The sequence below is a fragment of the Caretta caretta genome, chromosome 2 (assembly GCF_965140235.1).
Source record: "Caretta caretta isolate rCarCar2 chromosome 2, rCarCar1.hap1, whole genome shotgun sequence".
Classification (NCBI taxonomy): Eukaryota; Metazoa; Chordata; order Testudines; family Cheloniidae; genus Caretta; species Caretta caretta.
Window position 1 is genome coordinate 241,458,059 of NC_134207.1, and position 20,553 is coordinate 241,478,611.

A 20,553-nucleotide genomic window follows, 5' to 3' on the forward strand; every position below is an offset into this window, starting at 1 on the left:
TTTTTGTGTGTGTTTGTGACTCTTAACTTTATTTCATCTCCTCCTACTGCCTCAGAGGATTATATCCCTATATTTCAGATTGGAATATGAGAATGAAGCAGCAATGAATATCAAGGGCCTCATTTTCAAAGTTGAGAATATGTAAATACCAAAAACGCACATACACACAGCATCTCTGAAAGCCTCGCCTTTGTTGAACTGACACTTACTTGTGCTCTGCACAGACACCAAGGCAGGTCTGACACATTTCACACGTGGGGCCTTGGAATTTGGCATCTGTGCAGTTACAGGTTCCACACTCACAGGTTCCTCTTCCATTGCAGATTTGCCCATTGGAAGCCATACATGAAGACTTATCCAAGGAACAATCACAAGCACTGCCAGTGAAATTGGGGTAACATTCACATACTCTACACTTGCAGACACCATTTCCTGCATGTTAAAAAGATATTTTAGTAAACTTAAGTAAATATTCATTTTGTGGCACCGAGAAATACTTTGAATAATGTTTGCCATCAGGGAATATTAGAAATATAAACTGACTGATGCAAAGATAAAAAGATGACAAGTAGAATTAATGTTGCCTCCTTCGAGAGTTTTTTTTTTTTATAGTTAAAGACATTTCTCTTCCCTCCTCACAAAACCACAACCAAAGAACCAGAAAGGCTGATGAATGGTCACTCATGGAGACCATTATAAAATGAAGCTCTCTCCCCACAACAGATAATCAGCATCAGTGCAACCTCTCTTTAACAATAATTTAACATTTATATCATGCTAGTAGCCTAGATGCCTCAATCAGGTTGGGGCCCTACTCTGCTCGGCACTATACAAACATATGGTAAACAACATAATTTGCACCTCAACCTTGTTTTAGAAGAGCTTAAGTCTCATGACAAAAGGTCAGTTACTCTTCACAGTTGATTAAGTCCTTGGCCTTTTCTGAGACTGCTCGGAAGGATACCAAATAGTCACCAGTAACAGCCGTGTTAGTCTGTATTCGCAAAAAGAAAAGGAGGACTTGTGGCACCTTAGAGACTAACCAATTTATTTGAGCATGAGCTTTCATGAGCTACAGCTCACTTCATCGGATGCATACCGTGGAAACTGCAGAAGACATTATATACACACAGAGACCATGAAACAATACCTCCTCCCACCCCACTCTCCTGCTGGTAATAGCTTATCTAAAGTGATCATCAAGTTGGGCCATTTCCAGCACAAATCCAGGTTTTCTCACCCTCCGCCGCCCCCCCCCCCCCCCCCCCCACAAACTCACTCTCCTGCTGGTAATAGCTTATCCAAAGTGACCACTCTCCCTACAATGTGCATGATAATCAAGGTGGGCCATTTCCAGCACAAATCCAGGTTGTCTCACCCCGCCACCCCCATACACACACAAACTCACTCTCCTGCTGGTAATAGCTTAAATAGTCACCAGTGGTTTATACAATGTGAGCAATAGCCACTAGTATCTGGGCTAAGATTACCAGCTCATTTTGTACTGATCGAGGTTACAGTAAGACAGTGTAGTAGTACAGTCTCAAGACACTTGACTCAGCATTTACTACACCTCTTGTCAGATCCACCCAACATTTCTTAGATGGGGCATGTAGTAAAAACAAGTGCAAAATTCTCCCTCAAATGATTTCAGCTCCTTTAATCATTTATAATTTACTTTATCATTTTATATTAATACATACTGTAGGTATTTGCCTGGTGTCAGATTTATGAGATTTACAATAAATTCTGGTCTCCTTTTAAAAGGCAAAAGTATTTAAATTTTTGAAGGTCTCATAGCATTTTACAGCTTTTGTCAAATTCACTTTACATCACAGACTGGAGCTGTGATGGCAGGAAAGATATTTAATCTGAAGTGTTAGCATTTCTACTAGCACATACCATAGCCTTGGCTATAGACTGATGGCCATTATATTATTAGGTAACTATCTTCAGACACTATCTGCTCAGGCCAGATTCAAATGGCTTTATAGTCATTTATCATATCCTCTAAGTCACCTAGCCACTGTTCAAATTTGTCAGCCTCACCCTGTAACATATTTGCAAAGTTTTGTAGAACTATGAACTATATTTCTCACCTCCGCAAATTAAGCCATTAGATCTATCACAGTTGAAGTTATCACATTCACAATATTTGCCAGAGTAGACTTCATTGGTGTTTTCCCTTTTCTTGCATACACATTGTCCGCAAATACACTCTCCATTGTTACTGCATATTTCTGTACTGTTCTCTCTTCTACAGTAAGCATCCATATCTTCACTATTTACTTCATCTGTGCTGCATTCACACTCTTTTCCAATACGTCCTTCGTTACACCTAGAGGAAAAATATATGCCTAAGATTTAAATTGGGTAAAACTCATGTGAACTGAAAATGTTTACATACAATAATATATACAAGAAAAAGATTCAACAGGATAAAAGGCAGTAGTCACTGTTTCTGCAGGGAATGGTTTGAGGTTCAAACTAGATACCAGCTGAGACTTAAGTGTAACCATCCTTAGGACCTAATTGTGCCATTAAGCAGTTTCTCAGCTGTTTACTTGTTCCAGGTGAAAAGCTGAGGGCTGCAACCTATGACAACACAGCTATGTAGCCATTATTTCTGTAAAAGGAGATCATTATTACTTATTATTTTAATATAAAAGTAGTGCCAATGGCTATTTACTATGGCTACTGCCCTTTACCCCACTTAATCTCTATCAAGGAAACATTCTCGCTTGGACACTGGGCATTCGAGGGCTGGATTCTCAGAGGTACTGAACACCTGCAGCTCCCAATGACTTCAATTGCAGTGAAGGGGTTTCAGCACTTCAGAAAATCAGGAACTAGTGTTTATGAATAAAAGGTGGTTTCTTATGGTTACCGGAAACAAACCTGAGAGCCACTTAAACCAGAGATGAAGCTTTCATCAGGAAATCATTCAAGTGTAGAAAAGAGCAAGGAACTATTCTTCATATTGAATCCATTATCCTTTTAGTCTTTGTATGTGAAGTCAGAGAGATGTCAGTGGCAGTGATGTGTAAAAGTAAAAGTAAGTGAAGCAGGTAGTGCTTCAGGCAGGTAATATTTGATGACTCCCCCTTTCCAAATGCTTACCAGTTAGAGAAACATGCCCCCATCTGCAAGCATTCAGTGCACACACCACTTCCACTGACTTCAAAGGGAATTCCATATAAAGTATCCTGGCAAAATTAGGTCCTGCATTAAATATGCTCCTGAAATCTTTCCATTAAATCAATGTCTATTGCTGTTTGTCTTTAATAAATAACCGCATATGAGGGAGCTGGGAAAGGGGTTGAAAACTTCTTCAATTTAAAAATAATGTTTAGAGACACACGATGGGTGAGGTAATATCTTTTATTGGACCAACTTCTGTTGGTGAGAGAGACATGCTTTCAAGTTTACGCAGAGCTCTTCTTCAGGCCTCAGGGCTTGTCTATACTTCTGGCTAAATTGTCACTGCTGCAATCGATGCAGCGGTATTGATTTAGTGGGTCTGGTGAAGATAAACTAAGTTGATGGCAGAGCGCTCTCCCATCGACGTCTGTACTCCACCCTCCCGAGAGGCGGAAGATAAGTTGGTGGGAGAGCATCTCCTGTCAACATACAGCGGTGTCTGCACCGCACTAAGTCGACCCAAGTTACGTCGACTTCAGTTACACAATTTATGTAACTGAAGTAGCGTAACTTAGGTCAATTTACAGCGTTAGTGTAGACCAGCCCTCAGATATGTACTCTAGGGCAGTGCTTCTCAAAGCCAGTCCACCGCTTGTTCAGGGAAAGCCCCGGCGGGCCGGACCAGTTTGTTCACCTGCTACATCCACAGGTTTGGCCGACTGTGGCTCCCAGTGGCCGCGGTTTGCCACTCCAGGCCAATGGGGGCTGTGGGAAGGGCGGCCAGCACATCCCTTCGCCCGCGCTGCTTCCCGCAACCCCCATTGGCCTGGAGCAGTGAGCCGTAGCCAGCGGGAGCCACAATCGGCCAAACCAGTGGACGTGGTAGGTAAATAAACCAGTCCGGCCCGCCAGGGGCTTTCCCTGAACAAGCGGCGGACCGGCTTTGAGAACCACAGATCTAGGGTATGTCTACACTTAAAATGCTAGTGGCACTATTGGTGTCTACACAGGGACTTCGGTCAGTTTAACAATGCCACTCAGCTACGTGGATTTTTCACACCCCTGTGACGCAGTTAAATTGACCTAATTTTCTTGTATAGACCAGCAAAAGTGGTTAATCCAGCTTTCCCCCACCCCATGACAGGATAGGTGTTAATAGTCCACGTCACCTTGAATGGTCCCTTGAAACATGAATTAACTACTTATGCTAAACAATCTGTTGCACCTTGTATTTAGTAGTGACACTCTGGGTATGTCAGTACAGCAAAGAAAATCTGTGGCTTGCCTGTGCCATCCAATTCGGATTCACGGGGCTCAGACTGTAGGGCTATTTCATTGCTGTGTATAGTTCTGGGCTCAGGCTGGAGCCTGGGCTCTGGGACCCTGCAGGGTGCGTGCCTAGAGCCCGGGCTCCAGCCGAAACCCAGAGGTCCACACAAGAATGAAACAGCCCTGCAGCCTGAGACCCATGAGCCTGAGTTGGCTGTCATGGGCCAGCTGCGGGGTTTTTCTTTGCTGTGTAGACAGACCCTCTGAGCAATTCCCCAGACCCGAAGGAGCACTCTGTGTAAGCTTGAAAGCTTGTCTCTCTCACTAACAGAAGATGGTCCAATAAAAGATATTACCTCACCCTCCTTGTGTCTCTAATATTCTGGGACCAACCTGGCTAGAACAATACTGCATATAAATAATGTTTGGAATGTATTAACCAGATATTAGTGTTGTTCACTACTCTCTGAGAGCTTGGATCCTACTTCCCTAACGGTGAAATTCTTAGGAGTTGAGCCACATTTTCAGGTTGTCTTCCTGGTTTTCCAGAAGGAATATTCTTGTGAGCTTTAAGATTGACCTAATTTTTACCTTTGAGACATGAAGTCTGGATTTTCTTCCAAGGAGTTTTACAATGCATTTTGTAGCTTCTTGGCAGGAGTGCCTGGCAAGCTGGCACCAGCTGCTCAAGACCAGTGATGAATGAAAATTCAAGGCCAATCAGTATTAACAGACAAGGCTTTTAAGATGCTGTGATTTTCCTCATCGCTTTCTTTATTTTATTTATTCTTAATGTTTGGGGCTCTAATTACGTAGATAATTTCAATTTTTATATGTTTTAAAATCCCTTAGGCTATATAGAACTATGTGTTTATATGTATAATTGAAATTCCCTTTCATTAATTATATTTATTAGTGTTCAGCACAAGCTATGGAAAGTAAACTAGAAACCAAATTCTGCTTTATTACACCAGTGAAAGTCAGACTTAATTCTATTGGCTTTACTGGAGTTGTACTGGATTTTAAAAGATCAGAATTTGGCCCTAGAAGTGGGCCAGTTAGACATCAACCCGATAATCCCAGTTTGGGCTCTTCATTTTCAAAGAAACCTATAGCTAAAATAAAGATGATTTTTATTTGATCCTTGCAGTATTTTTCATAATAAATGGGTCTTAAAATAGTAAGGCCTCCATATTCTTTGAAGGACCAACTCATGAAGGGCCAGATTCTGATACTTTGACTCATGCTTGGCAGTGCCTTACAACATGAATAATTCCCCTTATTTTAGTGGGACTATTTCTGGAGACAAGTTAGTATTCAACACAGGTAAGACCCTAAGATGACCAAGCACCGTAATGTTTCTCCCAGCCAACCTGCCCAAAATAAAAAAAAGCAAGCCTAATTAAAGAAACTGTGTGCTCATATTTCCCGTTTGCCAAAAAGAATAAAAGGTCCATTTATTTACCTGCAAGCACCACACTCAAATGTTCCATTTCCCTCATGGCAGTCTGGACTACGAGGAATTCCCTCACTTTGACATTGACATTCACAGATGAACTGAAGATTAATTTCCACTTCTTCAGTGAAACCCAGTGGTTTAATTTTAATGGTTTCATTTTGTCCTTTCTTTGGACACTCGTTAGCGGTTACACTAATCTCAAATTTAACCTGTAAGCAAAATAAATGGATTCTTACATCAGTACTAAAAGGCGCTCTGTCTAAATTATTAAAAAGTAAAATATTACAGAGATCTGCAGTCTTGTTCAATTCTTTAGGTATTAAAAATGTATGTTGTCAGCTATGTACTGTATACTTCAACTGAACAGAAAAATTACCTCATCTCCAATTGAAATGTTGGAACACTTTCTGCCATTTTCTCCTGTGCCATTCACTCCATTCTTGCAGTAAGATTTATAATTGATTGTTACTCCTTTTGGTAACTTGCTGTTTTCCAAGATAACCTCTGAAGATAAGGACTAAAACAAAAATTAGTTATTAGTTAAGTAATAACTACCATCTAGCTTTAAAAGAGTTGACAAATAAAGGTGGAGCCTATTAAATGGTCATTTCCTGAAGAGAGACTTTCACAAAAATACATTCTCTACACACCAGCCTTCAGTACAGTAAAGGAGAACAAAATCTGGAAAGGAATAAAATTGCACATACATTATCCTTATTAGAAGACACTTTTCAGAATGTTCTGTGGAGGGTTGTTAGGTTTTATCAGTCCTTTCTCACGCCAGGGTGTTTTCTTAACAGTTCCCCAAAGATTCATTACTTCTGTTTTAACCCACTTTCACTATTCTTTGAAGTACTACCATCATCATTTAAAGACCAGAGGTAGCTTCCCTCCAGAACTTAACAACATGGCTCAAAGATTACTAAACATAAAGGTTGCTGCGGTGAAGAAAAAGCACAGCTTCTTTCCTCTCCTTACAATAAGAAAAGATCATGCAGGGAAAAATAAGCATGTCCTCTTGATCACATCAGATGCAAGAAAACACAATTAATGTTAGATGGGTTTGAAAAGAGAAGATAAGTCTTTTTTTTTTGCAGAGAGAATGCTAATCTTTACATACAGCTGTGCACTTTTCATCAGAATTTGACAAGATTATGCAATTATCAACATTCCATCTTCTACTCCATTCACAATGTTTTTAAAAAAGAGCATACCTCAGTGGGCTTCTCTAGAAACTGATGCCAATATACATGAATTAAAAACAAACTTACATTGTAGGCGTCAATAATCAGCTGAATCACATTGCTGGAATTTGCAGACAGAGTTCCAACTGCTGACTTTGGGATCAGATTTTTCAGTTCCTTTTAACATTAAAAGTAGAAAGTGTAAATTACTTTTACACAAATATAAATCCCACTCTAAAAGCTTGTTTATTATATACACTGAGATGCAGTAGATCAGAGTTATGAACAGCAGAATTATGAACTGACCAGTCAACCACACACCACATTTGGAACTGGAAGGATGCAATCAGGCAGCAGCAGAGACCAAAAAAAAAAAAAAAAAAAAAGCAAATACAGTACAGTATTGTATTAAACCTAAACTACTAAAAAAATAAAGGAAAGGCAGCATTTTTCTTCTGCATAGTAAAGTTTCAAAGCTGTATTAAGTCATTGTTCAGCTGTAAACTTTTGAAAGAACCACCATAATGTTTGTTCAGAGTTTGAACAGCTTCCATTCCCGGGCTGTCCGTAACTCTGAGATTCCACCTTATCCAGTCAGGAAAAACTCCCAAGACCAAGACAAAAATGTTGCCAATAGTTTCAGTAACTTGTGAAGGAATAAAAACAGTGACTGGAATATTGAAAACAAAATTATGCAATCTTTTAAAATTCTCGTATATCTTTTGATTGAATAAAAAAGGAAGGTATTCTCCTTAAAAATTATTTAAAAAAAACTCTCATTTAAGTTAAAAAAATATTCAGACAGTATTTAATTAAGAAGATACTTCTGTAACTATAAAAGGTTTTAGAACCATAAGCCATATTTCCTTCTGCTGCATTAAAACAGTCAGGGAGAGGGAGATCAACTGTCATCAAATGAAGGTGAAAGAAAACAAGTTAGTTCTGTTGGTAAAATCATAAAATACAAATAATGGCAAACCCACCTTTTCAAGTTCTCTAAATCAGGTATTGAGAGAACTAGTTTTAAAACATGTTTAAGAGTTATGTGCTTTTCCAAAACTCCTTCCCCTTAAGCTCAGCTCTGCCCCTCCCACAATTCTCCTTTGACTCCGCGTCTCCATGCCCCTCAGGTATTTTGAAGCAAAAAGCAGGTCCTGCACTGTTATTTCTAACCTAAAAGTAAGAAAGATTAAATCCACCCACTTTCTGCTTGAAAAATAAAAGCAGACTGGTAGGTTTTATATTGGGACAGGCAACTGCTCAAGAAAAGAGTGCTTAGTAATTAGCAGGAATGGCAAAAATCACTTTCATGGTCACCTGTTTTCATACACATTTTAATTTCAAATCAAATTAGTTTTGATGATTGCATACTGGATCATCAGAATCAGCCTCTCAACTGTCTGGAAAAATATAAGCAACAGAAGCTTATCTCATGTGATTTTTTTTTTTTTTACCTTGTAAACTGCCTGAAACTCCTCAGTAACGGCAAAAATTGTCTGAATGTTGTTCTCACTAAGCTTCTGTACCAGGTGAGCAATGGAGGGATAATCCTGTAAAATTAGACATGAAACTTAATTCAAATTTAGCAGATAAAGAACAATCTGGGTTTTTTAACCTTACATAATATTAAATTGCTTTTTGAATTTTAAAAGCATAGGCTTCCAACCAAACAACAATAGTTTAGTTAAAGGGCAAGCTTTTTTAAAAACACAAACAAAAATTCCCCCAAAACCAAAAAATCCACAAAACCCTTCAAGGCAGGACTGTCTACCAGCAGGTGAATATGGTATAAACACATTTTAGACAAGACTATAATATAATATAAAATAAATCAAATTTTCACATTCTTAATCACTTCCTATAAAGTCTGATTTAATCGCTAACATATATCCTATCATGTTTCATAATACTTTTGACTTAATCAAAACCATTAGCCTTGTGTGGTGTTTTATCCATTTAAAGACGAAACAAACTGTGACTCAAATGTAGTCTGGTATTAAACAAAACGTTTATTTTAATCTACATAAAATGTGTTTGGGAACATGTACACGCACACACTTTTTACAGCTACTTGTCTTTAGCAATCGAGTACTTAATTATCTACACACATTTTATTTTATCTACTTACCAAAAAGCCACAAAAGCATAGTTGTTAACCACACTCTTGTCTTAAACGTATTACATGCTACATATCATCAGGCCTGAATAACTTGCACCTGAAAGTCCTAAAAGAGTTGGCTGAAGAGATCTCTGGCCCACTGATGTTAATTTGTAATAGATCTTGGAATAATGAGGAAATTCCACAAGAGTACTAACATTGTGCCAGCATTTAAAAAAGGCAATGGGATGACCTGGGTAATGGTAGGCCAGTCAGCCGGACATCAATCCCACACAAAATAATAGAAACGCTGATTCGGGATTCAATTAACAAATAATTAAAATACAGGAATACTAATACCAGTCAATATGGTTTTATAGAAAAAACTTATAGAGCTATATGGGAAGGTCCTGCTGACCCCAGTATGTCCACCAGTCTATGGGAGGAATCTTGCACCATCTCCACCTGTATGTCCACAGAGGAGGTCACTCTCGTATGCTCTGTAGTCATCCTGCAGAGGAGAGGACACCCCAGACATCACTGCATCATTCAGTAATGAGGTGGCTACATACAAAGATGGTTGAAAAGGAGTCTCTTCAACCTCTTTTACAGGAGGCTCCAGGAGGGTTATTTGATCTCACTCGGTACTGACATCAGCACTGGGAACAATGTCCTGAGTCTCTTCTCTTGGGGAGAAGCATGGGAGGAAACCCCCAGGGATTCCAATATGGCCACTGGTAAGGCATGGGGCCCCCAACCCCTACTTGCACATGAAACCAAGTCTCTGGACCAATGTGGACCCTTTATTGCATACCAGGAGCGCAACTCTCTTGATGAAGATGAACAATGCCTTTGATCCCAAGATTGAGGGGCAAAAGAACCTCTGACTCTAAGGAAGATACCGAGTCTCCTGACCAGGGAGGTGCAGTACCACACAGTGACAAGGTCTGGCAGTGCGTCTCCAAAGACTTAAGCAACAGGGACAGCATGCTGGACTTGCCTTTTGATGGTGTCTGGCGAGGAGGTGCCAGATGGTCTGAAGTAGGTACTGGATCTGAATAACAGTGGTAGGTAAAAAGAAAAGGAGTGTGGCACCTTAGAGACTAACCAATTTATTTGAGCATGGGCTTTCGTGAGCTACAGCTCACTTCATCGGATGCATACCGTGGAAACTGCAGAAGAGGTAGGTAAGTGCAACAAAGACTACATATCAACTGCTAATGGATCAGCAACTCCTGCACCACCACAGAATCTGGTACTGAAAGGCACTGGAGATATCACACCACATCACATGCTTCTGGTGTGATCTGGACCAAGAGGGCTGACCTGATGCTGCTGTTGTTGCATCGAAGGGGTTGCTACAGTGCTCCAGCAGCGGTCAGTCATAATGCCACAGGCCCCAGTGCTGGAATCCACGAGCCTTCATGAAGTACTACTGGCACTGGGGAGTGCCTCCTTTCCGAGGACACTCTACCCTGTTTCCCAGCATGCCTACTGGATGTCAGTGCTGGGAATCTTGATCTTTTGGAGGAAGAGTCCTTTAAAGTACCCCACCAGTATTTCTTTTTTGGTCCTGGGGGAGGAGAGTGCTGCTGAGACACCACAATGGAGCACTCTTGACAGAAGTAGACGTGCATGCTGCCCACTTGGAACGTACAGCCACCTTAAGAAGTGACAAAGCTTCACCTCTGTATCTTTTTTGGTTCGGGGCTTAAATTCCTTACACATCTGGCACCTGTCCTGGACGTGATCCTCACCAAGGCACTTCACATATCAAAAATGAGGGTCACTCACGGACATGGATTTCCTGCAGCTGGTGCAAGGTATACAGCCCAGAGAACGAGGCATTCCCCAGTACCAGGTGTCAGTACTCAGAAAAAGCAGGAACTGACAGATCTACTAAACTCTTAAAAAATGAAACATACACTAAACTAACTATAACTTCATAAAAAACGTGTACCAACTATATACTCTAGAAATAATTTTCCTGAAAGGAAAAACATTGCCAAAGCAAGCTAACACACTCCAGCTACCAAGTATGAGCAGTAACAAGAAACTGAGGGGGAGTAAGGGTTGGCTCCATCCTTTATAGCATTGCAGAGTAGAACATGGCAGCACAGGATGCATGCACCACTGGGAGAGGTATGGCTAAACGAAAGATCTCTGATGCTGGTGCACCGGGTGCATGCACATTTGAAGTGGTGTGCACATGCGCAATCAAGCAAAGAAGAATGGTAAATAGTGATGAGGACAGGGAAGTCATTGGTCCATCAAACAAAGTACATTTTAATATAATCAAATGAAAAGTTACACATCTAAGAACAAGGAATGCAGGCTATGCCTGCAGATTTGGGGGACTGTATCTTGGAAAGCAGCAACTCTAAAAAGGATTTAGGGTTTACAGTCAACAAGTAACTGAACATGAGCTTCTAGTGTGATGCTTTGGATATGTAAACAAGTGACTAGGGAGACAATTTTACCTCTGTATATAGCATCAGAGAGATACCAGAATACTGTATTCAGTTCTGATGACCACATTTTGAAAGGTTTTTGAAAAATTGGAGATGATACAGAAAAGAACCACAAAAAAGATTTGAAGGCTGAAGAAAATGCTTTACAGTGAGACTTAAAGAGCTCAACCTGTTTAGCTTATTAAAAAGACAATTGAGAGGTGACTTAATTACAGTGTAGCAGTACTTTCACAGGGAGAATATACCAGCTATTAAAAGGCTCTTAAATCTAGCATAACAAGAACCAACGGCCAGACAAATTCAAATTAGAAATCAGACAATTTTTTTAAAACCAATGACTGTGATTAAGCATTGAAACAAACTACCTAGGGACACAGTGGATTCTCTATCTCTATCTTTTCAAGTTACACCTGGATGCCTTTCTGGAAGATATGCTTTAGCCAAACACAAGTTATTAGCCTCGATACGGAGGAACAGGGTAAAATTTAATGGCCTGTGATACACAGGCAGCCAGACTAGGTGATCTAATGATCCCTTTCTGACCTTAAACTTTATTAATTTACTTTGGTTTAGGCATGAAGACTTACATAATAATGACTCATTGTGTACATGTTATTTTCCAGATGACACCTCCCATCATTTGGTAAAACAATTCCACCAAGTTTACCATCTCCAGCAAAGTGGAATCCAGCATCCGTAGAAAATACCAACAATCTTGTCACATTTCTCCATCCAATTTGTGTCTTAGGGGAAAAAAAGTTTTATGATTTTTATTTCATTCTTTTAAAAACTAACCCGCCCCCCCTAATTTGTTTAAAGCAATGCAACATACACTTAGATTTAAATACAAGAAGGCAGACATGACAAATATTCAAAAAAACCCTAAAATAAGCCTTTAAAAGTTAGTTATAGTTAGTTTATGCACATATTTTGCTCAAGTCTGTCCTGTAATATTATCAGCAACAGTAGCACTTGTATAGCACCTTTCATCAGAGAACAAAACACTTTCTGACCTAGACTCTTGTCTGTTCTGCTCTCTAAGCACTACCTGAGTGGCACAAAGGATGAAGAAACCGCCCATATCACCCCAACTGTGGAGTTTCGGTAAGACATAATGCCGACATAACCAATTCCCAAACCACTACCCTGTAGCCCAATGATAGAGAGCATGTTTGGGGTAAAAGTGCACAGTGTGCTCTGGCAAGCCTGTACGGTCAGATGGTACCAAGAGGACCATTATCAACTAGTGGACATTAAAGAATCCCCTAGGTTGTCCTAAACTGCACAAGTTCCACAGCCAGCACAGAACAGGCTAGAGAATCAGGGGAGCTATAACTAGATCCCTGACATCCCCTCTTCTCATCGCTATTCCACCCATTGCAAACTGGGCGCAGCAGAGGTCTGAGCCTACAAACATGGGGCTCAATCCTGTAAACTTTCTCAGCCATCTACAGAAGTTATTACAGGATTGGGGCATTTAAGCATATACAGCATTTAAGACAGAGGGAGGAAAAAGGCAAAATACTCATTAGAATCTCAGAAAATTCATAGTTAAAGCTGAAATTCTAAAATAATGCATTGGCTTCTCCTTTAAATAACAGCAGCAACCTTAACTCTGACTTAATAGTTTAACAGTACAATGATATTGTAAAAAAGCAATAGCTCGTGCTTGTGTTCTGGAATTTGGCATTGTGCAGGTGTGTATCAGTACCAATTACTGTAGGTGAAACTGTTTGGGAAATAACAGAATGAGAAGGTGGCACATTACAGTCTCTCAGGTTTATTTTATAGTATTATGTTTAACTTAGAGCTTCAAGTGTAGACCCAATGGTTGTACATATCAAAAAGTGCTGGCATGTCACTATTGAAATGGCCTGTACTGAAGGTTTTTTTGTTGGTGGTTTTAGAAGTGTTTTAAATTAGAAGTATTGTGTGACATACAGTATTTTCATTTCTGTGTCCGGAAAACTGGCGGCATGACATGTTACATTAGCTTCTAAGTAAAGGTTTCTAGAATATTTCTATTTGTAACAGGTCTTCCTATTGTTTTGTGAGTGTGGTGAGTAGGAAGGAAGAGAAGGTTATTATACACTTAAGATGTCACTTTCCTTTTGTTATCTCTACTGGGGCATTAAGGCTGTAATTACTTGAATACGGATGACAGAAAAAAAGGGGGGTGGGCTGGGATGGAAAAAGTGTAGAAAGTTGTGCCCTGGCCAAACTCGAACCAGAACAAACTACTGAGGAACCAAGGAAGTTTTGTGAGCAAGTGTTTTCTAAGCTCCTTTGTGAACGTTTTGAACTCGGAATCCACTGGTCCATAGAAGTCCCCCAAAAAGTAGCAAAAATTAAAAAGGGGAGAGTTAAGTTCTATCTACTCAGTATAAGTAGCCTGTAAAAAAGTGCAATACACAGAAGTGTTTTGCATATATTTTAAAAGAAAATCATGAAGGGTACATTACATGTAAAAGTCATTTGAGAACACTTGTTTGATCTTGTTAAAAACATCCAGGTGCCGCAAAGATTTCATGATTTTGACTTTTCTTTTACAGAAACTTCTGGGAAGAGAATGTTCATGGACTGCCCTCCACACCAAATAGGGCTCATATTCCTAATTTCAAATTTCCCAGTAGGGACCTTCAGTGAGTGGAATGTCCATACTATATAACGTAAGTGCATGCTTCCAGTTCTGTTTGCTCTGTCTCCACTCGCTGCCCTAAGGATAAATCTCAGTCTTGGTTGGTAAAGTGAAATGTAGATCTGTTTTTAAACTTCAGGTCAACAACAGTGAGACACTCTGACTGCATTAAAATAGTTTGATCTAATATAGTAGTAGTGAAAATTGATATACACTTACTCCACAAACTGCAACTTGCATTATTGCATCAAATCCACCTTCAGGAGAATCCAAATTGCCAGAAATGTGTTGTTTACCTACAAGTTCATTGAATGTCTTTCCGTTACTGGTAAGGTTGAGCACGTTTTTGTAACTAAATGGACTCGTACAGTTTTGGTCCCCTGTACAAGGGTTCCTGAGTTTGGCTGGTGTGGTACTTATATAAGGCATCACAGTTTTCTCCACAAAGGAGCCAAATCCTAAAACAGAACAAAACCCCTCAGTCAGAGTGTAATTCTAGTATATATATATAATCATGATGGAATAGTGCACAGTTCAAAAAATTTCAATTTTCCCCCTCAACATTCCAAATATTCTTTTGGAACAGTTTCTAAACTGTACTTTACTAGAAGAATAGCAATAATATGAATATTGCTCATTTTTCTTCTATTATTTTTCAGACAGTCAAAAAACACATCAGTAAATTCAACTTTACTATTTTTAAATCTACAAATGGGATTTTTCCCTTTTCCCACGCCCATTAATGAATTAATCCTTTCTTACCAATTCGAAAATCTGAAGTTATTTTCTTCATTTCTGTCATTAGAGCAGTACCAAGACTCTTCACATTCTCTAAATCATCCTTCATGGAGTAAGAGAGGTCCATAAGGTAATAAAGATCAATGGGGTAGTCTTCAGCTCTCTTAAATGTTAATGAAAATGTCTGTGGTTCCCCTAAACCAACAAAAATAACCCCCATTCATTACAAAATGAAGAGTAACTGAACTGACAAGAAATATAAATTCTTTATTGAAGGTCTTTCACCAATGTCCTAAAAAAAGGTTCACCCCAACCATGAATAAGGTTACTTCTATAACTGGAAGTGATCAACTGCAAATTAATATATCCAGGATTTTCAAAAGTGACTAACAATTTTGCATGTCCCATATGAAACACCTTAAAGAAGCCTGATTTTCAGAAAGGTCTGAAGGCCAACTCTTTGAGATCAGGTCCCTATAGGTTGTTTTATGTTGAATACATGAAAATCTGTGACACCAAAAATCAGTAGTCACTTCTGAAATCTTGACCTGCATATTAATTTCAACAAATAACGTTCCTGCAAGGCAAGTAGCACAGCTATTTTCCCCTGTCTTTTATGCCATTAAAACACAGAAACACAAAAGACTATGGATATTGTAAAATTAAGGAGGTAAAAAAAACTTAAAGGAAATTAAGAGTTGGTTTACCCTTTCATCCCTATCTCACCCTGTTGTGATTACTTATTACAGCCTTAAAACATGGGGTGAGCTTATATAACATGCAATAAAAAAAAATCCAACAAAGATAGATCCCCTTTAAATGAAAAATTCAAGGATGAAAGACTTATTCCAAGATTTCTTTTTGCAGAAACATTGAAGAATTTAACGAGTACTTGAAGCACCTTAGAGACTAGCAAATGTATTTGAGCATAAGTTTTCGTGGGCTAAAACCCATTTCATCGGATGCATGCAGTGGAAAATATAGTAGGAAGATATATACATACACACACACACACACAGAGAACATGAAAAAATGGGTGTTGCCATACCAACTATAACGAGAATAATCAGTTAAAGTGAGCTACTATCAGCAGGAGAAAAAAAAAAACAACCTTTTGTAGCGATAATCAGGATGAATATAGTCGACTGAATGTCTCACAGTGAAACTAATCCTTAAAATTCCACTGCCAACTCTGGCCAAGTAACCAATGGTTTCCAAGATTATTACAGATGGCAGATTGTCCCCCCCTTAGATCTGGATAGGCTTCATTAGGGCCCTGTATACCCAGACCCTACCAATGTGAAGGTTTCTGCCTGAAAGTGCAGAAACTGACACTTGGAACTTAGGGCTACACTCAGGACCTTACTGATATTCTAAAGTCTTGGGAAGATTCTACCCTAAGATGCTATAGAAGGATTTGGAAAACCTTTTGCTAATGGTGTTAAGAGTGAAATCTAGTTCCCCTTCATGAGCCATACAAGTCGGTTTTAGTTTCTTCTTGACTATTTTAAATTACTCACAGGCCAAGGCCATGCCTTTGAGCCTCCGAAACTCACAGTAAGACAGACACACTGACTGTCTCCCTTCATACTTCTTGAAAGTTATTGCCAATGTGAAGCTTCAAGTCAAAGTGCCACCTGTAATGGTAAGTCACTTTAATTTCACAAACCCCCATGAAGCCACCATTCAACCCCTCACAAAGCTTCTCTCTTCCATCTTCTCTCTTCTCTCTTCCATCTGACTTTTAAAGTCTCATTTTGGCAGCCATTACTTTGTCTTGCAGAGTTTCTTAGTTTGCAACTGTCTCAACTAGAATCCTAACTTTAGTTCTACCCAGATAAAGTAGTTCTTGAATGAGCTGATACCTAAATCAATTCTCCATTTTATCCAAAAGATGGCAAGACTTTTCATTGAGCCTGCTAGATTCCTAGATCTCTGGAGTACTATTATAATTTTCTCTTGTAAGAACTCTGTTTTCCCGTTCAAAAGGAGCCAAGTCTCTATTTCAGGGATTAAAATGGCTACACAATTACCTTGTGGTTTGTGCTCATTCATCTAGGTCTGTACCCACTTCTTTGGCCTCCTAGAACAAGGTATCTTATACGGAAACCTGCAAATCTGGCTGCTGGGATTCTGCTCTCATGGTTACCAAACCTCAAAAACTAGTTCTCAACTAGTGCAGCCTTTGGGCACAGAGTGCTTTGGCAGACAGCAGTGCTCTTATAACTTTTCATTCTGTGTGTTTTTCATCTTCCCTCCCTTTTATTATTAATCTGTGTAGACTGTTGGTCCTTCATCAGTTGAAACTGAGCCGATCACAACACGTCTTCCCATCTTCTCTTGTGCTAGCCATCCTTTGTCATGCTTGTCCATATCTCCTTGTTAGGAAATCATCCCACCTCTTTGGAGGCTGACTGCATGGCTGTTTCTGTTCTCGTGGATACCACTCGGATATCGCTGCGGTCCATCTGTTGTTGCTGAGTCGGGCCACATGTCCTGCCCACCGTATTTTGCTGAGCCTGCTTCCAACATTATTTAGTTGGGGATGTGATTGCAGAGAGAAATGCCCGAAAATGTTCGTTCCATCACCCTCTGTGTGACAGTTGATGTTCTTCAGTCTTTGTCAGTGACCATGTTTCTCTGCTATATAACACCGCTGGAAGCATGGTCGAGTTACAAAGATTTGCACGAGTTGTTTTGCTGATCTTTCCTTGGAGGATGTCCTTGATGTCACTGAATGCGCGCCATCCAGCTTTTTTTTCTGCGCAACAGTTTGCCTTTCTGATTGTGGCACATGTTGACTTCCTGGTCCAAATAAATGTATTTATCAACCTTTTGGATCTGCTCTCCTCCAAGAATTATTTGGGTTCTTGGCAGAACATCTGATCTCACGTATTTCTTTTTCGACCAGTTCATTTTTAATCTGACTTGACTACTTTTCACATTCACTTCTTTAAGCATTCTCTCAAGCTGAGCTGTATTTTCGGCTATCAGCACGATATCATCTGCGAACCTGAGATTGTTTAGCTACTCACCGTTGATATTAATCCTGCCTTTCAAGTCTGCGCGTCGAAAAACCAATTCAAGACAGGTTACTACTCTATTTTCCAGATGGACATGCTCCAGGATGACAGGTCAAAAGCACTACAAAATGGGACAATTTTGTCTTAACTTGTAAACTAGTCTTTTCGTAGGAATATATTTACTAATGCAAGCCCCCTACATGTTCTTTGTCATCTTTTGTTTTTAGCTCAATGTTCTGTGTCAATTACGCCCATCTACCTAAGCTTCTCTCTCATTCACCAGGTTATCCGAGCGCCTGGAGCTACAGGGATGGGACTGCTCTTCTTCAAATCGCTGCACTTCCTAGCAACAATCATCATTATTGCAGAAAGATATATGTAGCATTAAACACATCAAAGTCATAGATAATACTGAAAGCCTAAAAAATTATATGAAGATGAGAATTAATATCTCCATACCTGTTCGCAGCTTCAGTGTCAATTGCTGTGGCTGGATCTGGGTAATGTCCTCTGGTTTCAGATTTTCTGTAGTACCTCTGCTACGATTTGTTACCTCTTTATTTTTGAGGATTTCTTTGGTACCTCTAGGATTTTCTGTTTTATTTGGAGAGCAGCCCTTACTCTCTAGTGCTTTTAAGTCATCACATCGGGCAGAAGTTGGCTCTCCTTCTTGTAAAAAGTTCTAGAAGATATGGGGAAGAACATCATCAAACTCACAGCAATTTACAATCTTTGACACATGGCTTGAGCACATAACACTACTTTTGGTATTTACCCCATTATTTTTATGCACCAAGAACCTCTAGAGACACTGGCAAATTTTTAAAAGTGTATTTTAAATTGTAAAATATAAAACTCAAATATATTGTTTACTAAATTTAGTAATGACTATAGTGAAAAATTTATCCAGTGCAGCAGCTTACGGTTAACTTTACTAAAGTCAGTCTGTGCATGTGACTGAGGCAAGGTAAAAAAAAATTTTACCCTGAGGCAAGGTAAAAAAAAGTGTTCAAATTAACTCTTCCAAGAGAAACATGAAGTCACTATTCAATTAGCTACTCTGACTGAGATGCTCGAAAACCACCACTAGCAAATGGGAAAATCTGCCTTTCCTCAACTAGCCTACAAGAGACTGAACATATTTATTTGATATGTGCAGCAACAGAACTTTAGTTTTGCTTTTTTTGGAAACGTTGTAATTAAATAGTATGCCACAGTATTTAGGTAGACTGTAACAGAATTACAGTGCCTTGATGACCCGAAGAAGAGCTCTATGTAACTCAAGAGCTTGTCTCTCTCACCAACAGAAGTTGGTCCAATAAAAGATATTACCTCACCCACCTTCTCTCTTTAGTGCTCTGATGTATACAACTCCTGACACACTTGGGAAAAGTTCAATGAGGAGGAGAAAGAGAGGAACGTACTTCTGAACTAAACAGTCTTGGAAAACTTCGTCTTGAACAAAAGCTACCATCCCACAATCCACAAAAGCATTTTGACCTGTAAATACGGTATGAATACATGCACTCATATGGCTTCTAGTATGAGGCATTTTTAATCACTGAAAGAAAGGCGAAGTTTTTTCAATACATAAACAAAAATTGAAGATATTTATCCATGGCTCGTAAAACGTGTCAGTCATATTTATTGATGCGACACTGGCCTGGAGCTACATGAATCTGCAACCAAAACAACAAAGTTGAAGTTTACGAAATATATTCCAATATTTATGGAGGGTATGTGTGTGTGTGGAACAGTAAATAGGTAAGGCTTACTGTCTTATTAATTTACATTATAACTTGCAATTGGCAACAACCATTCTAGTTAAAGTTGTATGTAACAGACTCTCCACTGACATTCCTGTTTTCAGTTTTGTATAGCTGTCTGAAACAGTCACATTTCAGGATGAGATTTTCCATACCTGATCCCTGTTCAGGTTTTTTTTTTTTTTTTAGTTGGAACAAACAGTTCAACATATGTGGCTAAGACTGTAGAATAATTGTATGGTATTATCTTGTATTATTTGATACATAAGATCAGACCCTGTACGTTCAATCTTAAATTTTGCACTTCCTGCCTTGAGTGCTTAATTACATAACCTTGCATTGTCTTTTTTTTGTATGAAATATAAAACTAAAACACCAATCCACCATAAGAATCAAATACTGAAACTTCAACATTTCAGGTTTAAAACCTATCTAAACCCCTCAAACCTCTCACTCCCAGCTTCCCTCTTCCACTTCGTCTGTATCTAAAATTACCAATCTTCTAATGTCACTGGGAGAATATAATTAAACACACCCAGACTGACTCCAGGCTGGAATGATTTTAAATAACTATGAGACAGATCTCCTAAAGTCTATGTGCCCTTAACATTTGGCAATGAAAGAGAGATCAAAATCTCTGGCACTTTCTGATGGGCAGAGCTAGCCAATCCAGATTTCATCCCGTTATTTAGCATAAGATACTTGAATTGTTCTTCAGCTTTGATTTAGACATTGTAGACACTGAAATAAATAGCTACTACTGAAA

At 39.2% G+C, this 20,553-nt stretch overlaps 1 protein-coding gene across 2 annotated transcripts in view; it reads right to left on the minus strand.

Moving 5' to 3' along the window:
- ITGB1 (integrin subunit beta 1) overlaps positions 1-20,553 on the minus strand; it is a 75,986-nt gene that overhangs the window by 24,153 nt on the left and 31,280 nt on the right. For both annotated transcript variants that reach the window (XM_048837727.2, XM_048837728.2), the window contains exons 4-13: positions 18,481-18,703; positions 15,023-15,193; positions 14,480-14,718; positions 12,210-12,365; positions 8,508-8,603; positions 7,141-7,230; positions 6,246-6,386; positions 5,876-6,078; positions 2,100-2,338; positions 210-432 (exon numbers count right to left, since the gene is read on the minus strand). In XM_048837727.2, the coding sequence (XP_048693684.1) occupies positions 210-432; positions 2,100-2,338; positions 5,876-6,078; positions 6,246-6,386; positions 7,141-7,230; positions 8,508-8,603; positions 12,210-12,365; positions 14,480-14,718; positions 15,023-15,193; positions 18,481-18,703 (1,781 nt within the window). The remainder of the gene's footprint in view (positions 1-209; positions 433-2,099; positions 2,339-5,875; positions 6,079-6,245; positions 6,387-7,140; positions 7,231-8,507; positions 8,604-12,209; positions 12,366-14,479; positions 14,719-15,022; positions 15,194-18,480; positions 18,704-20,553) is intronic.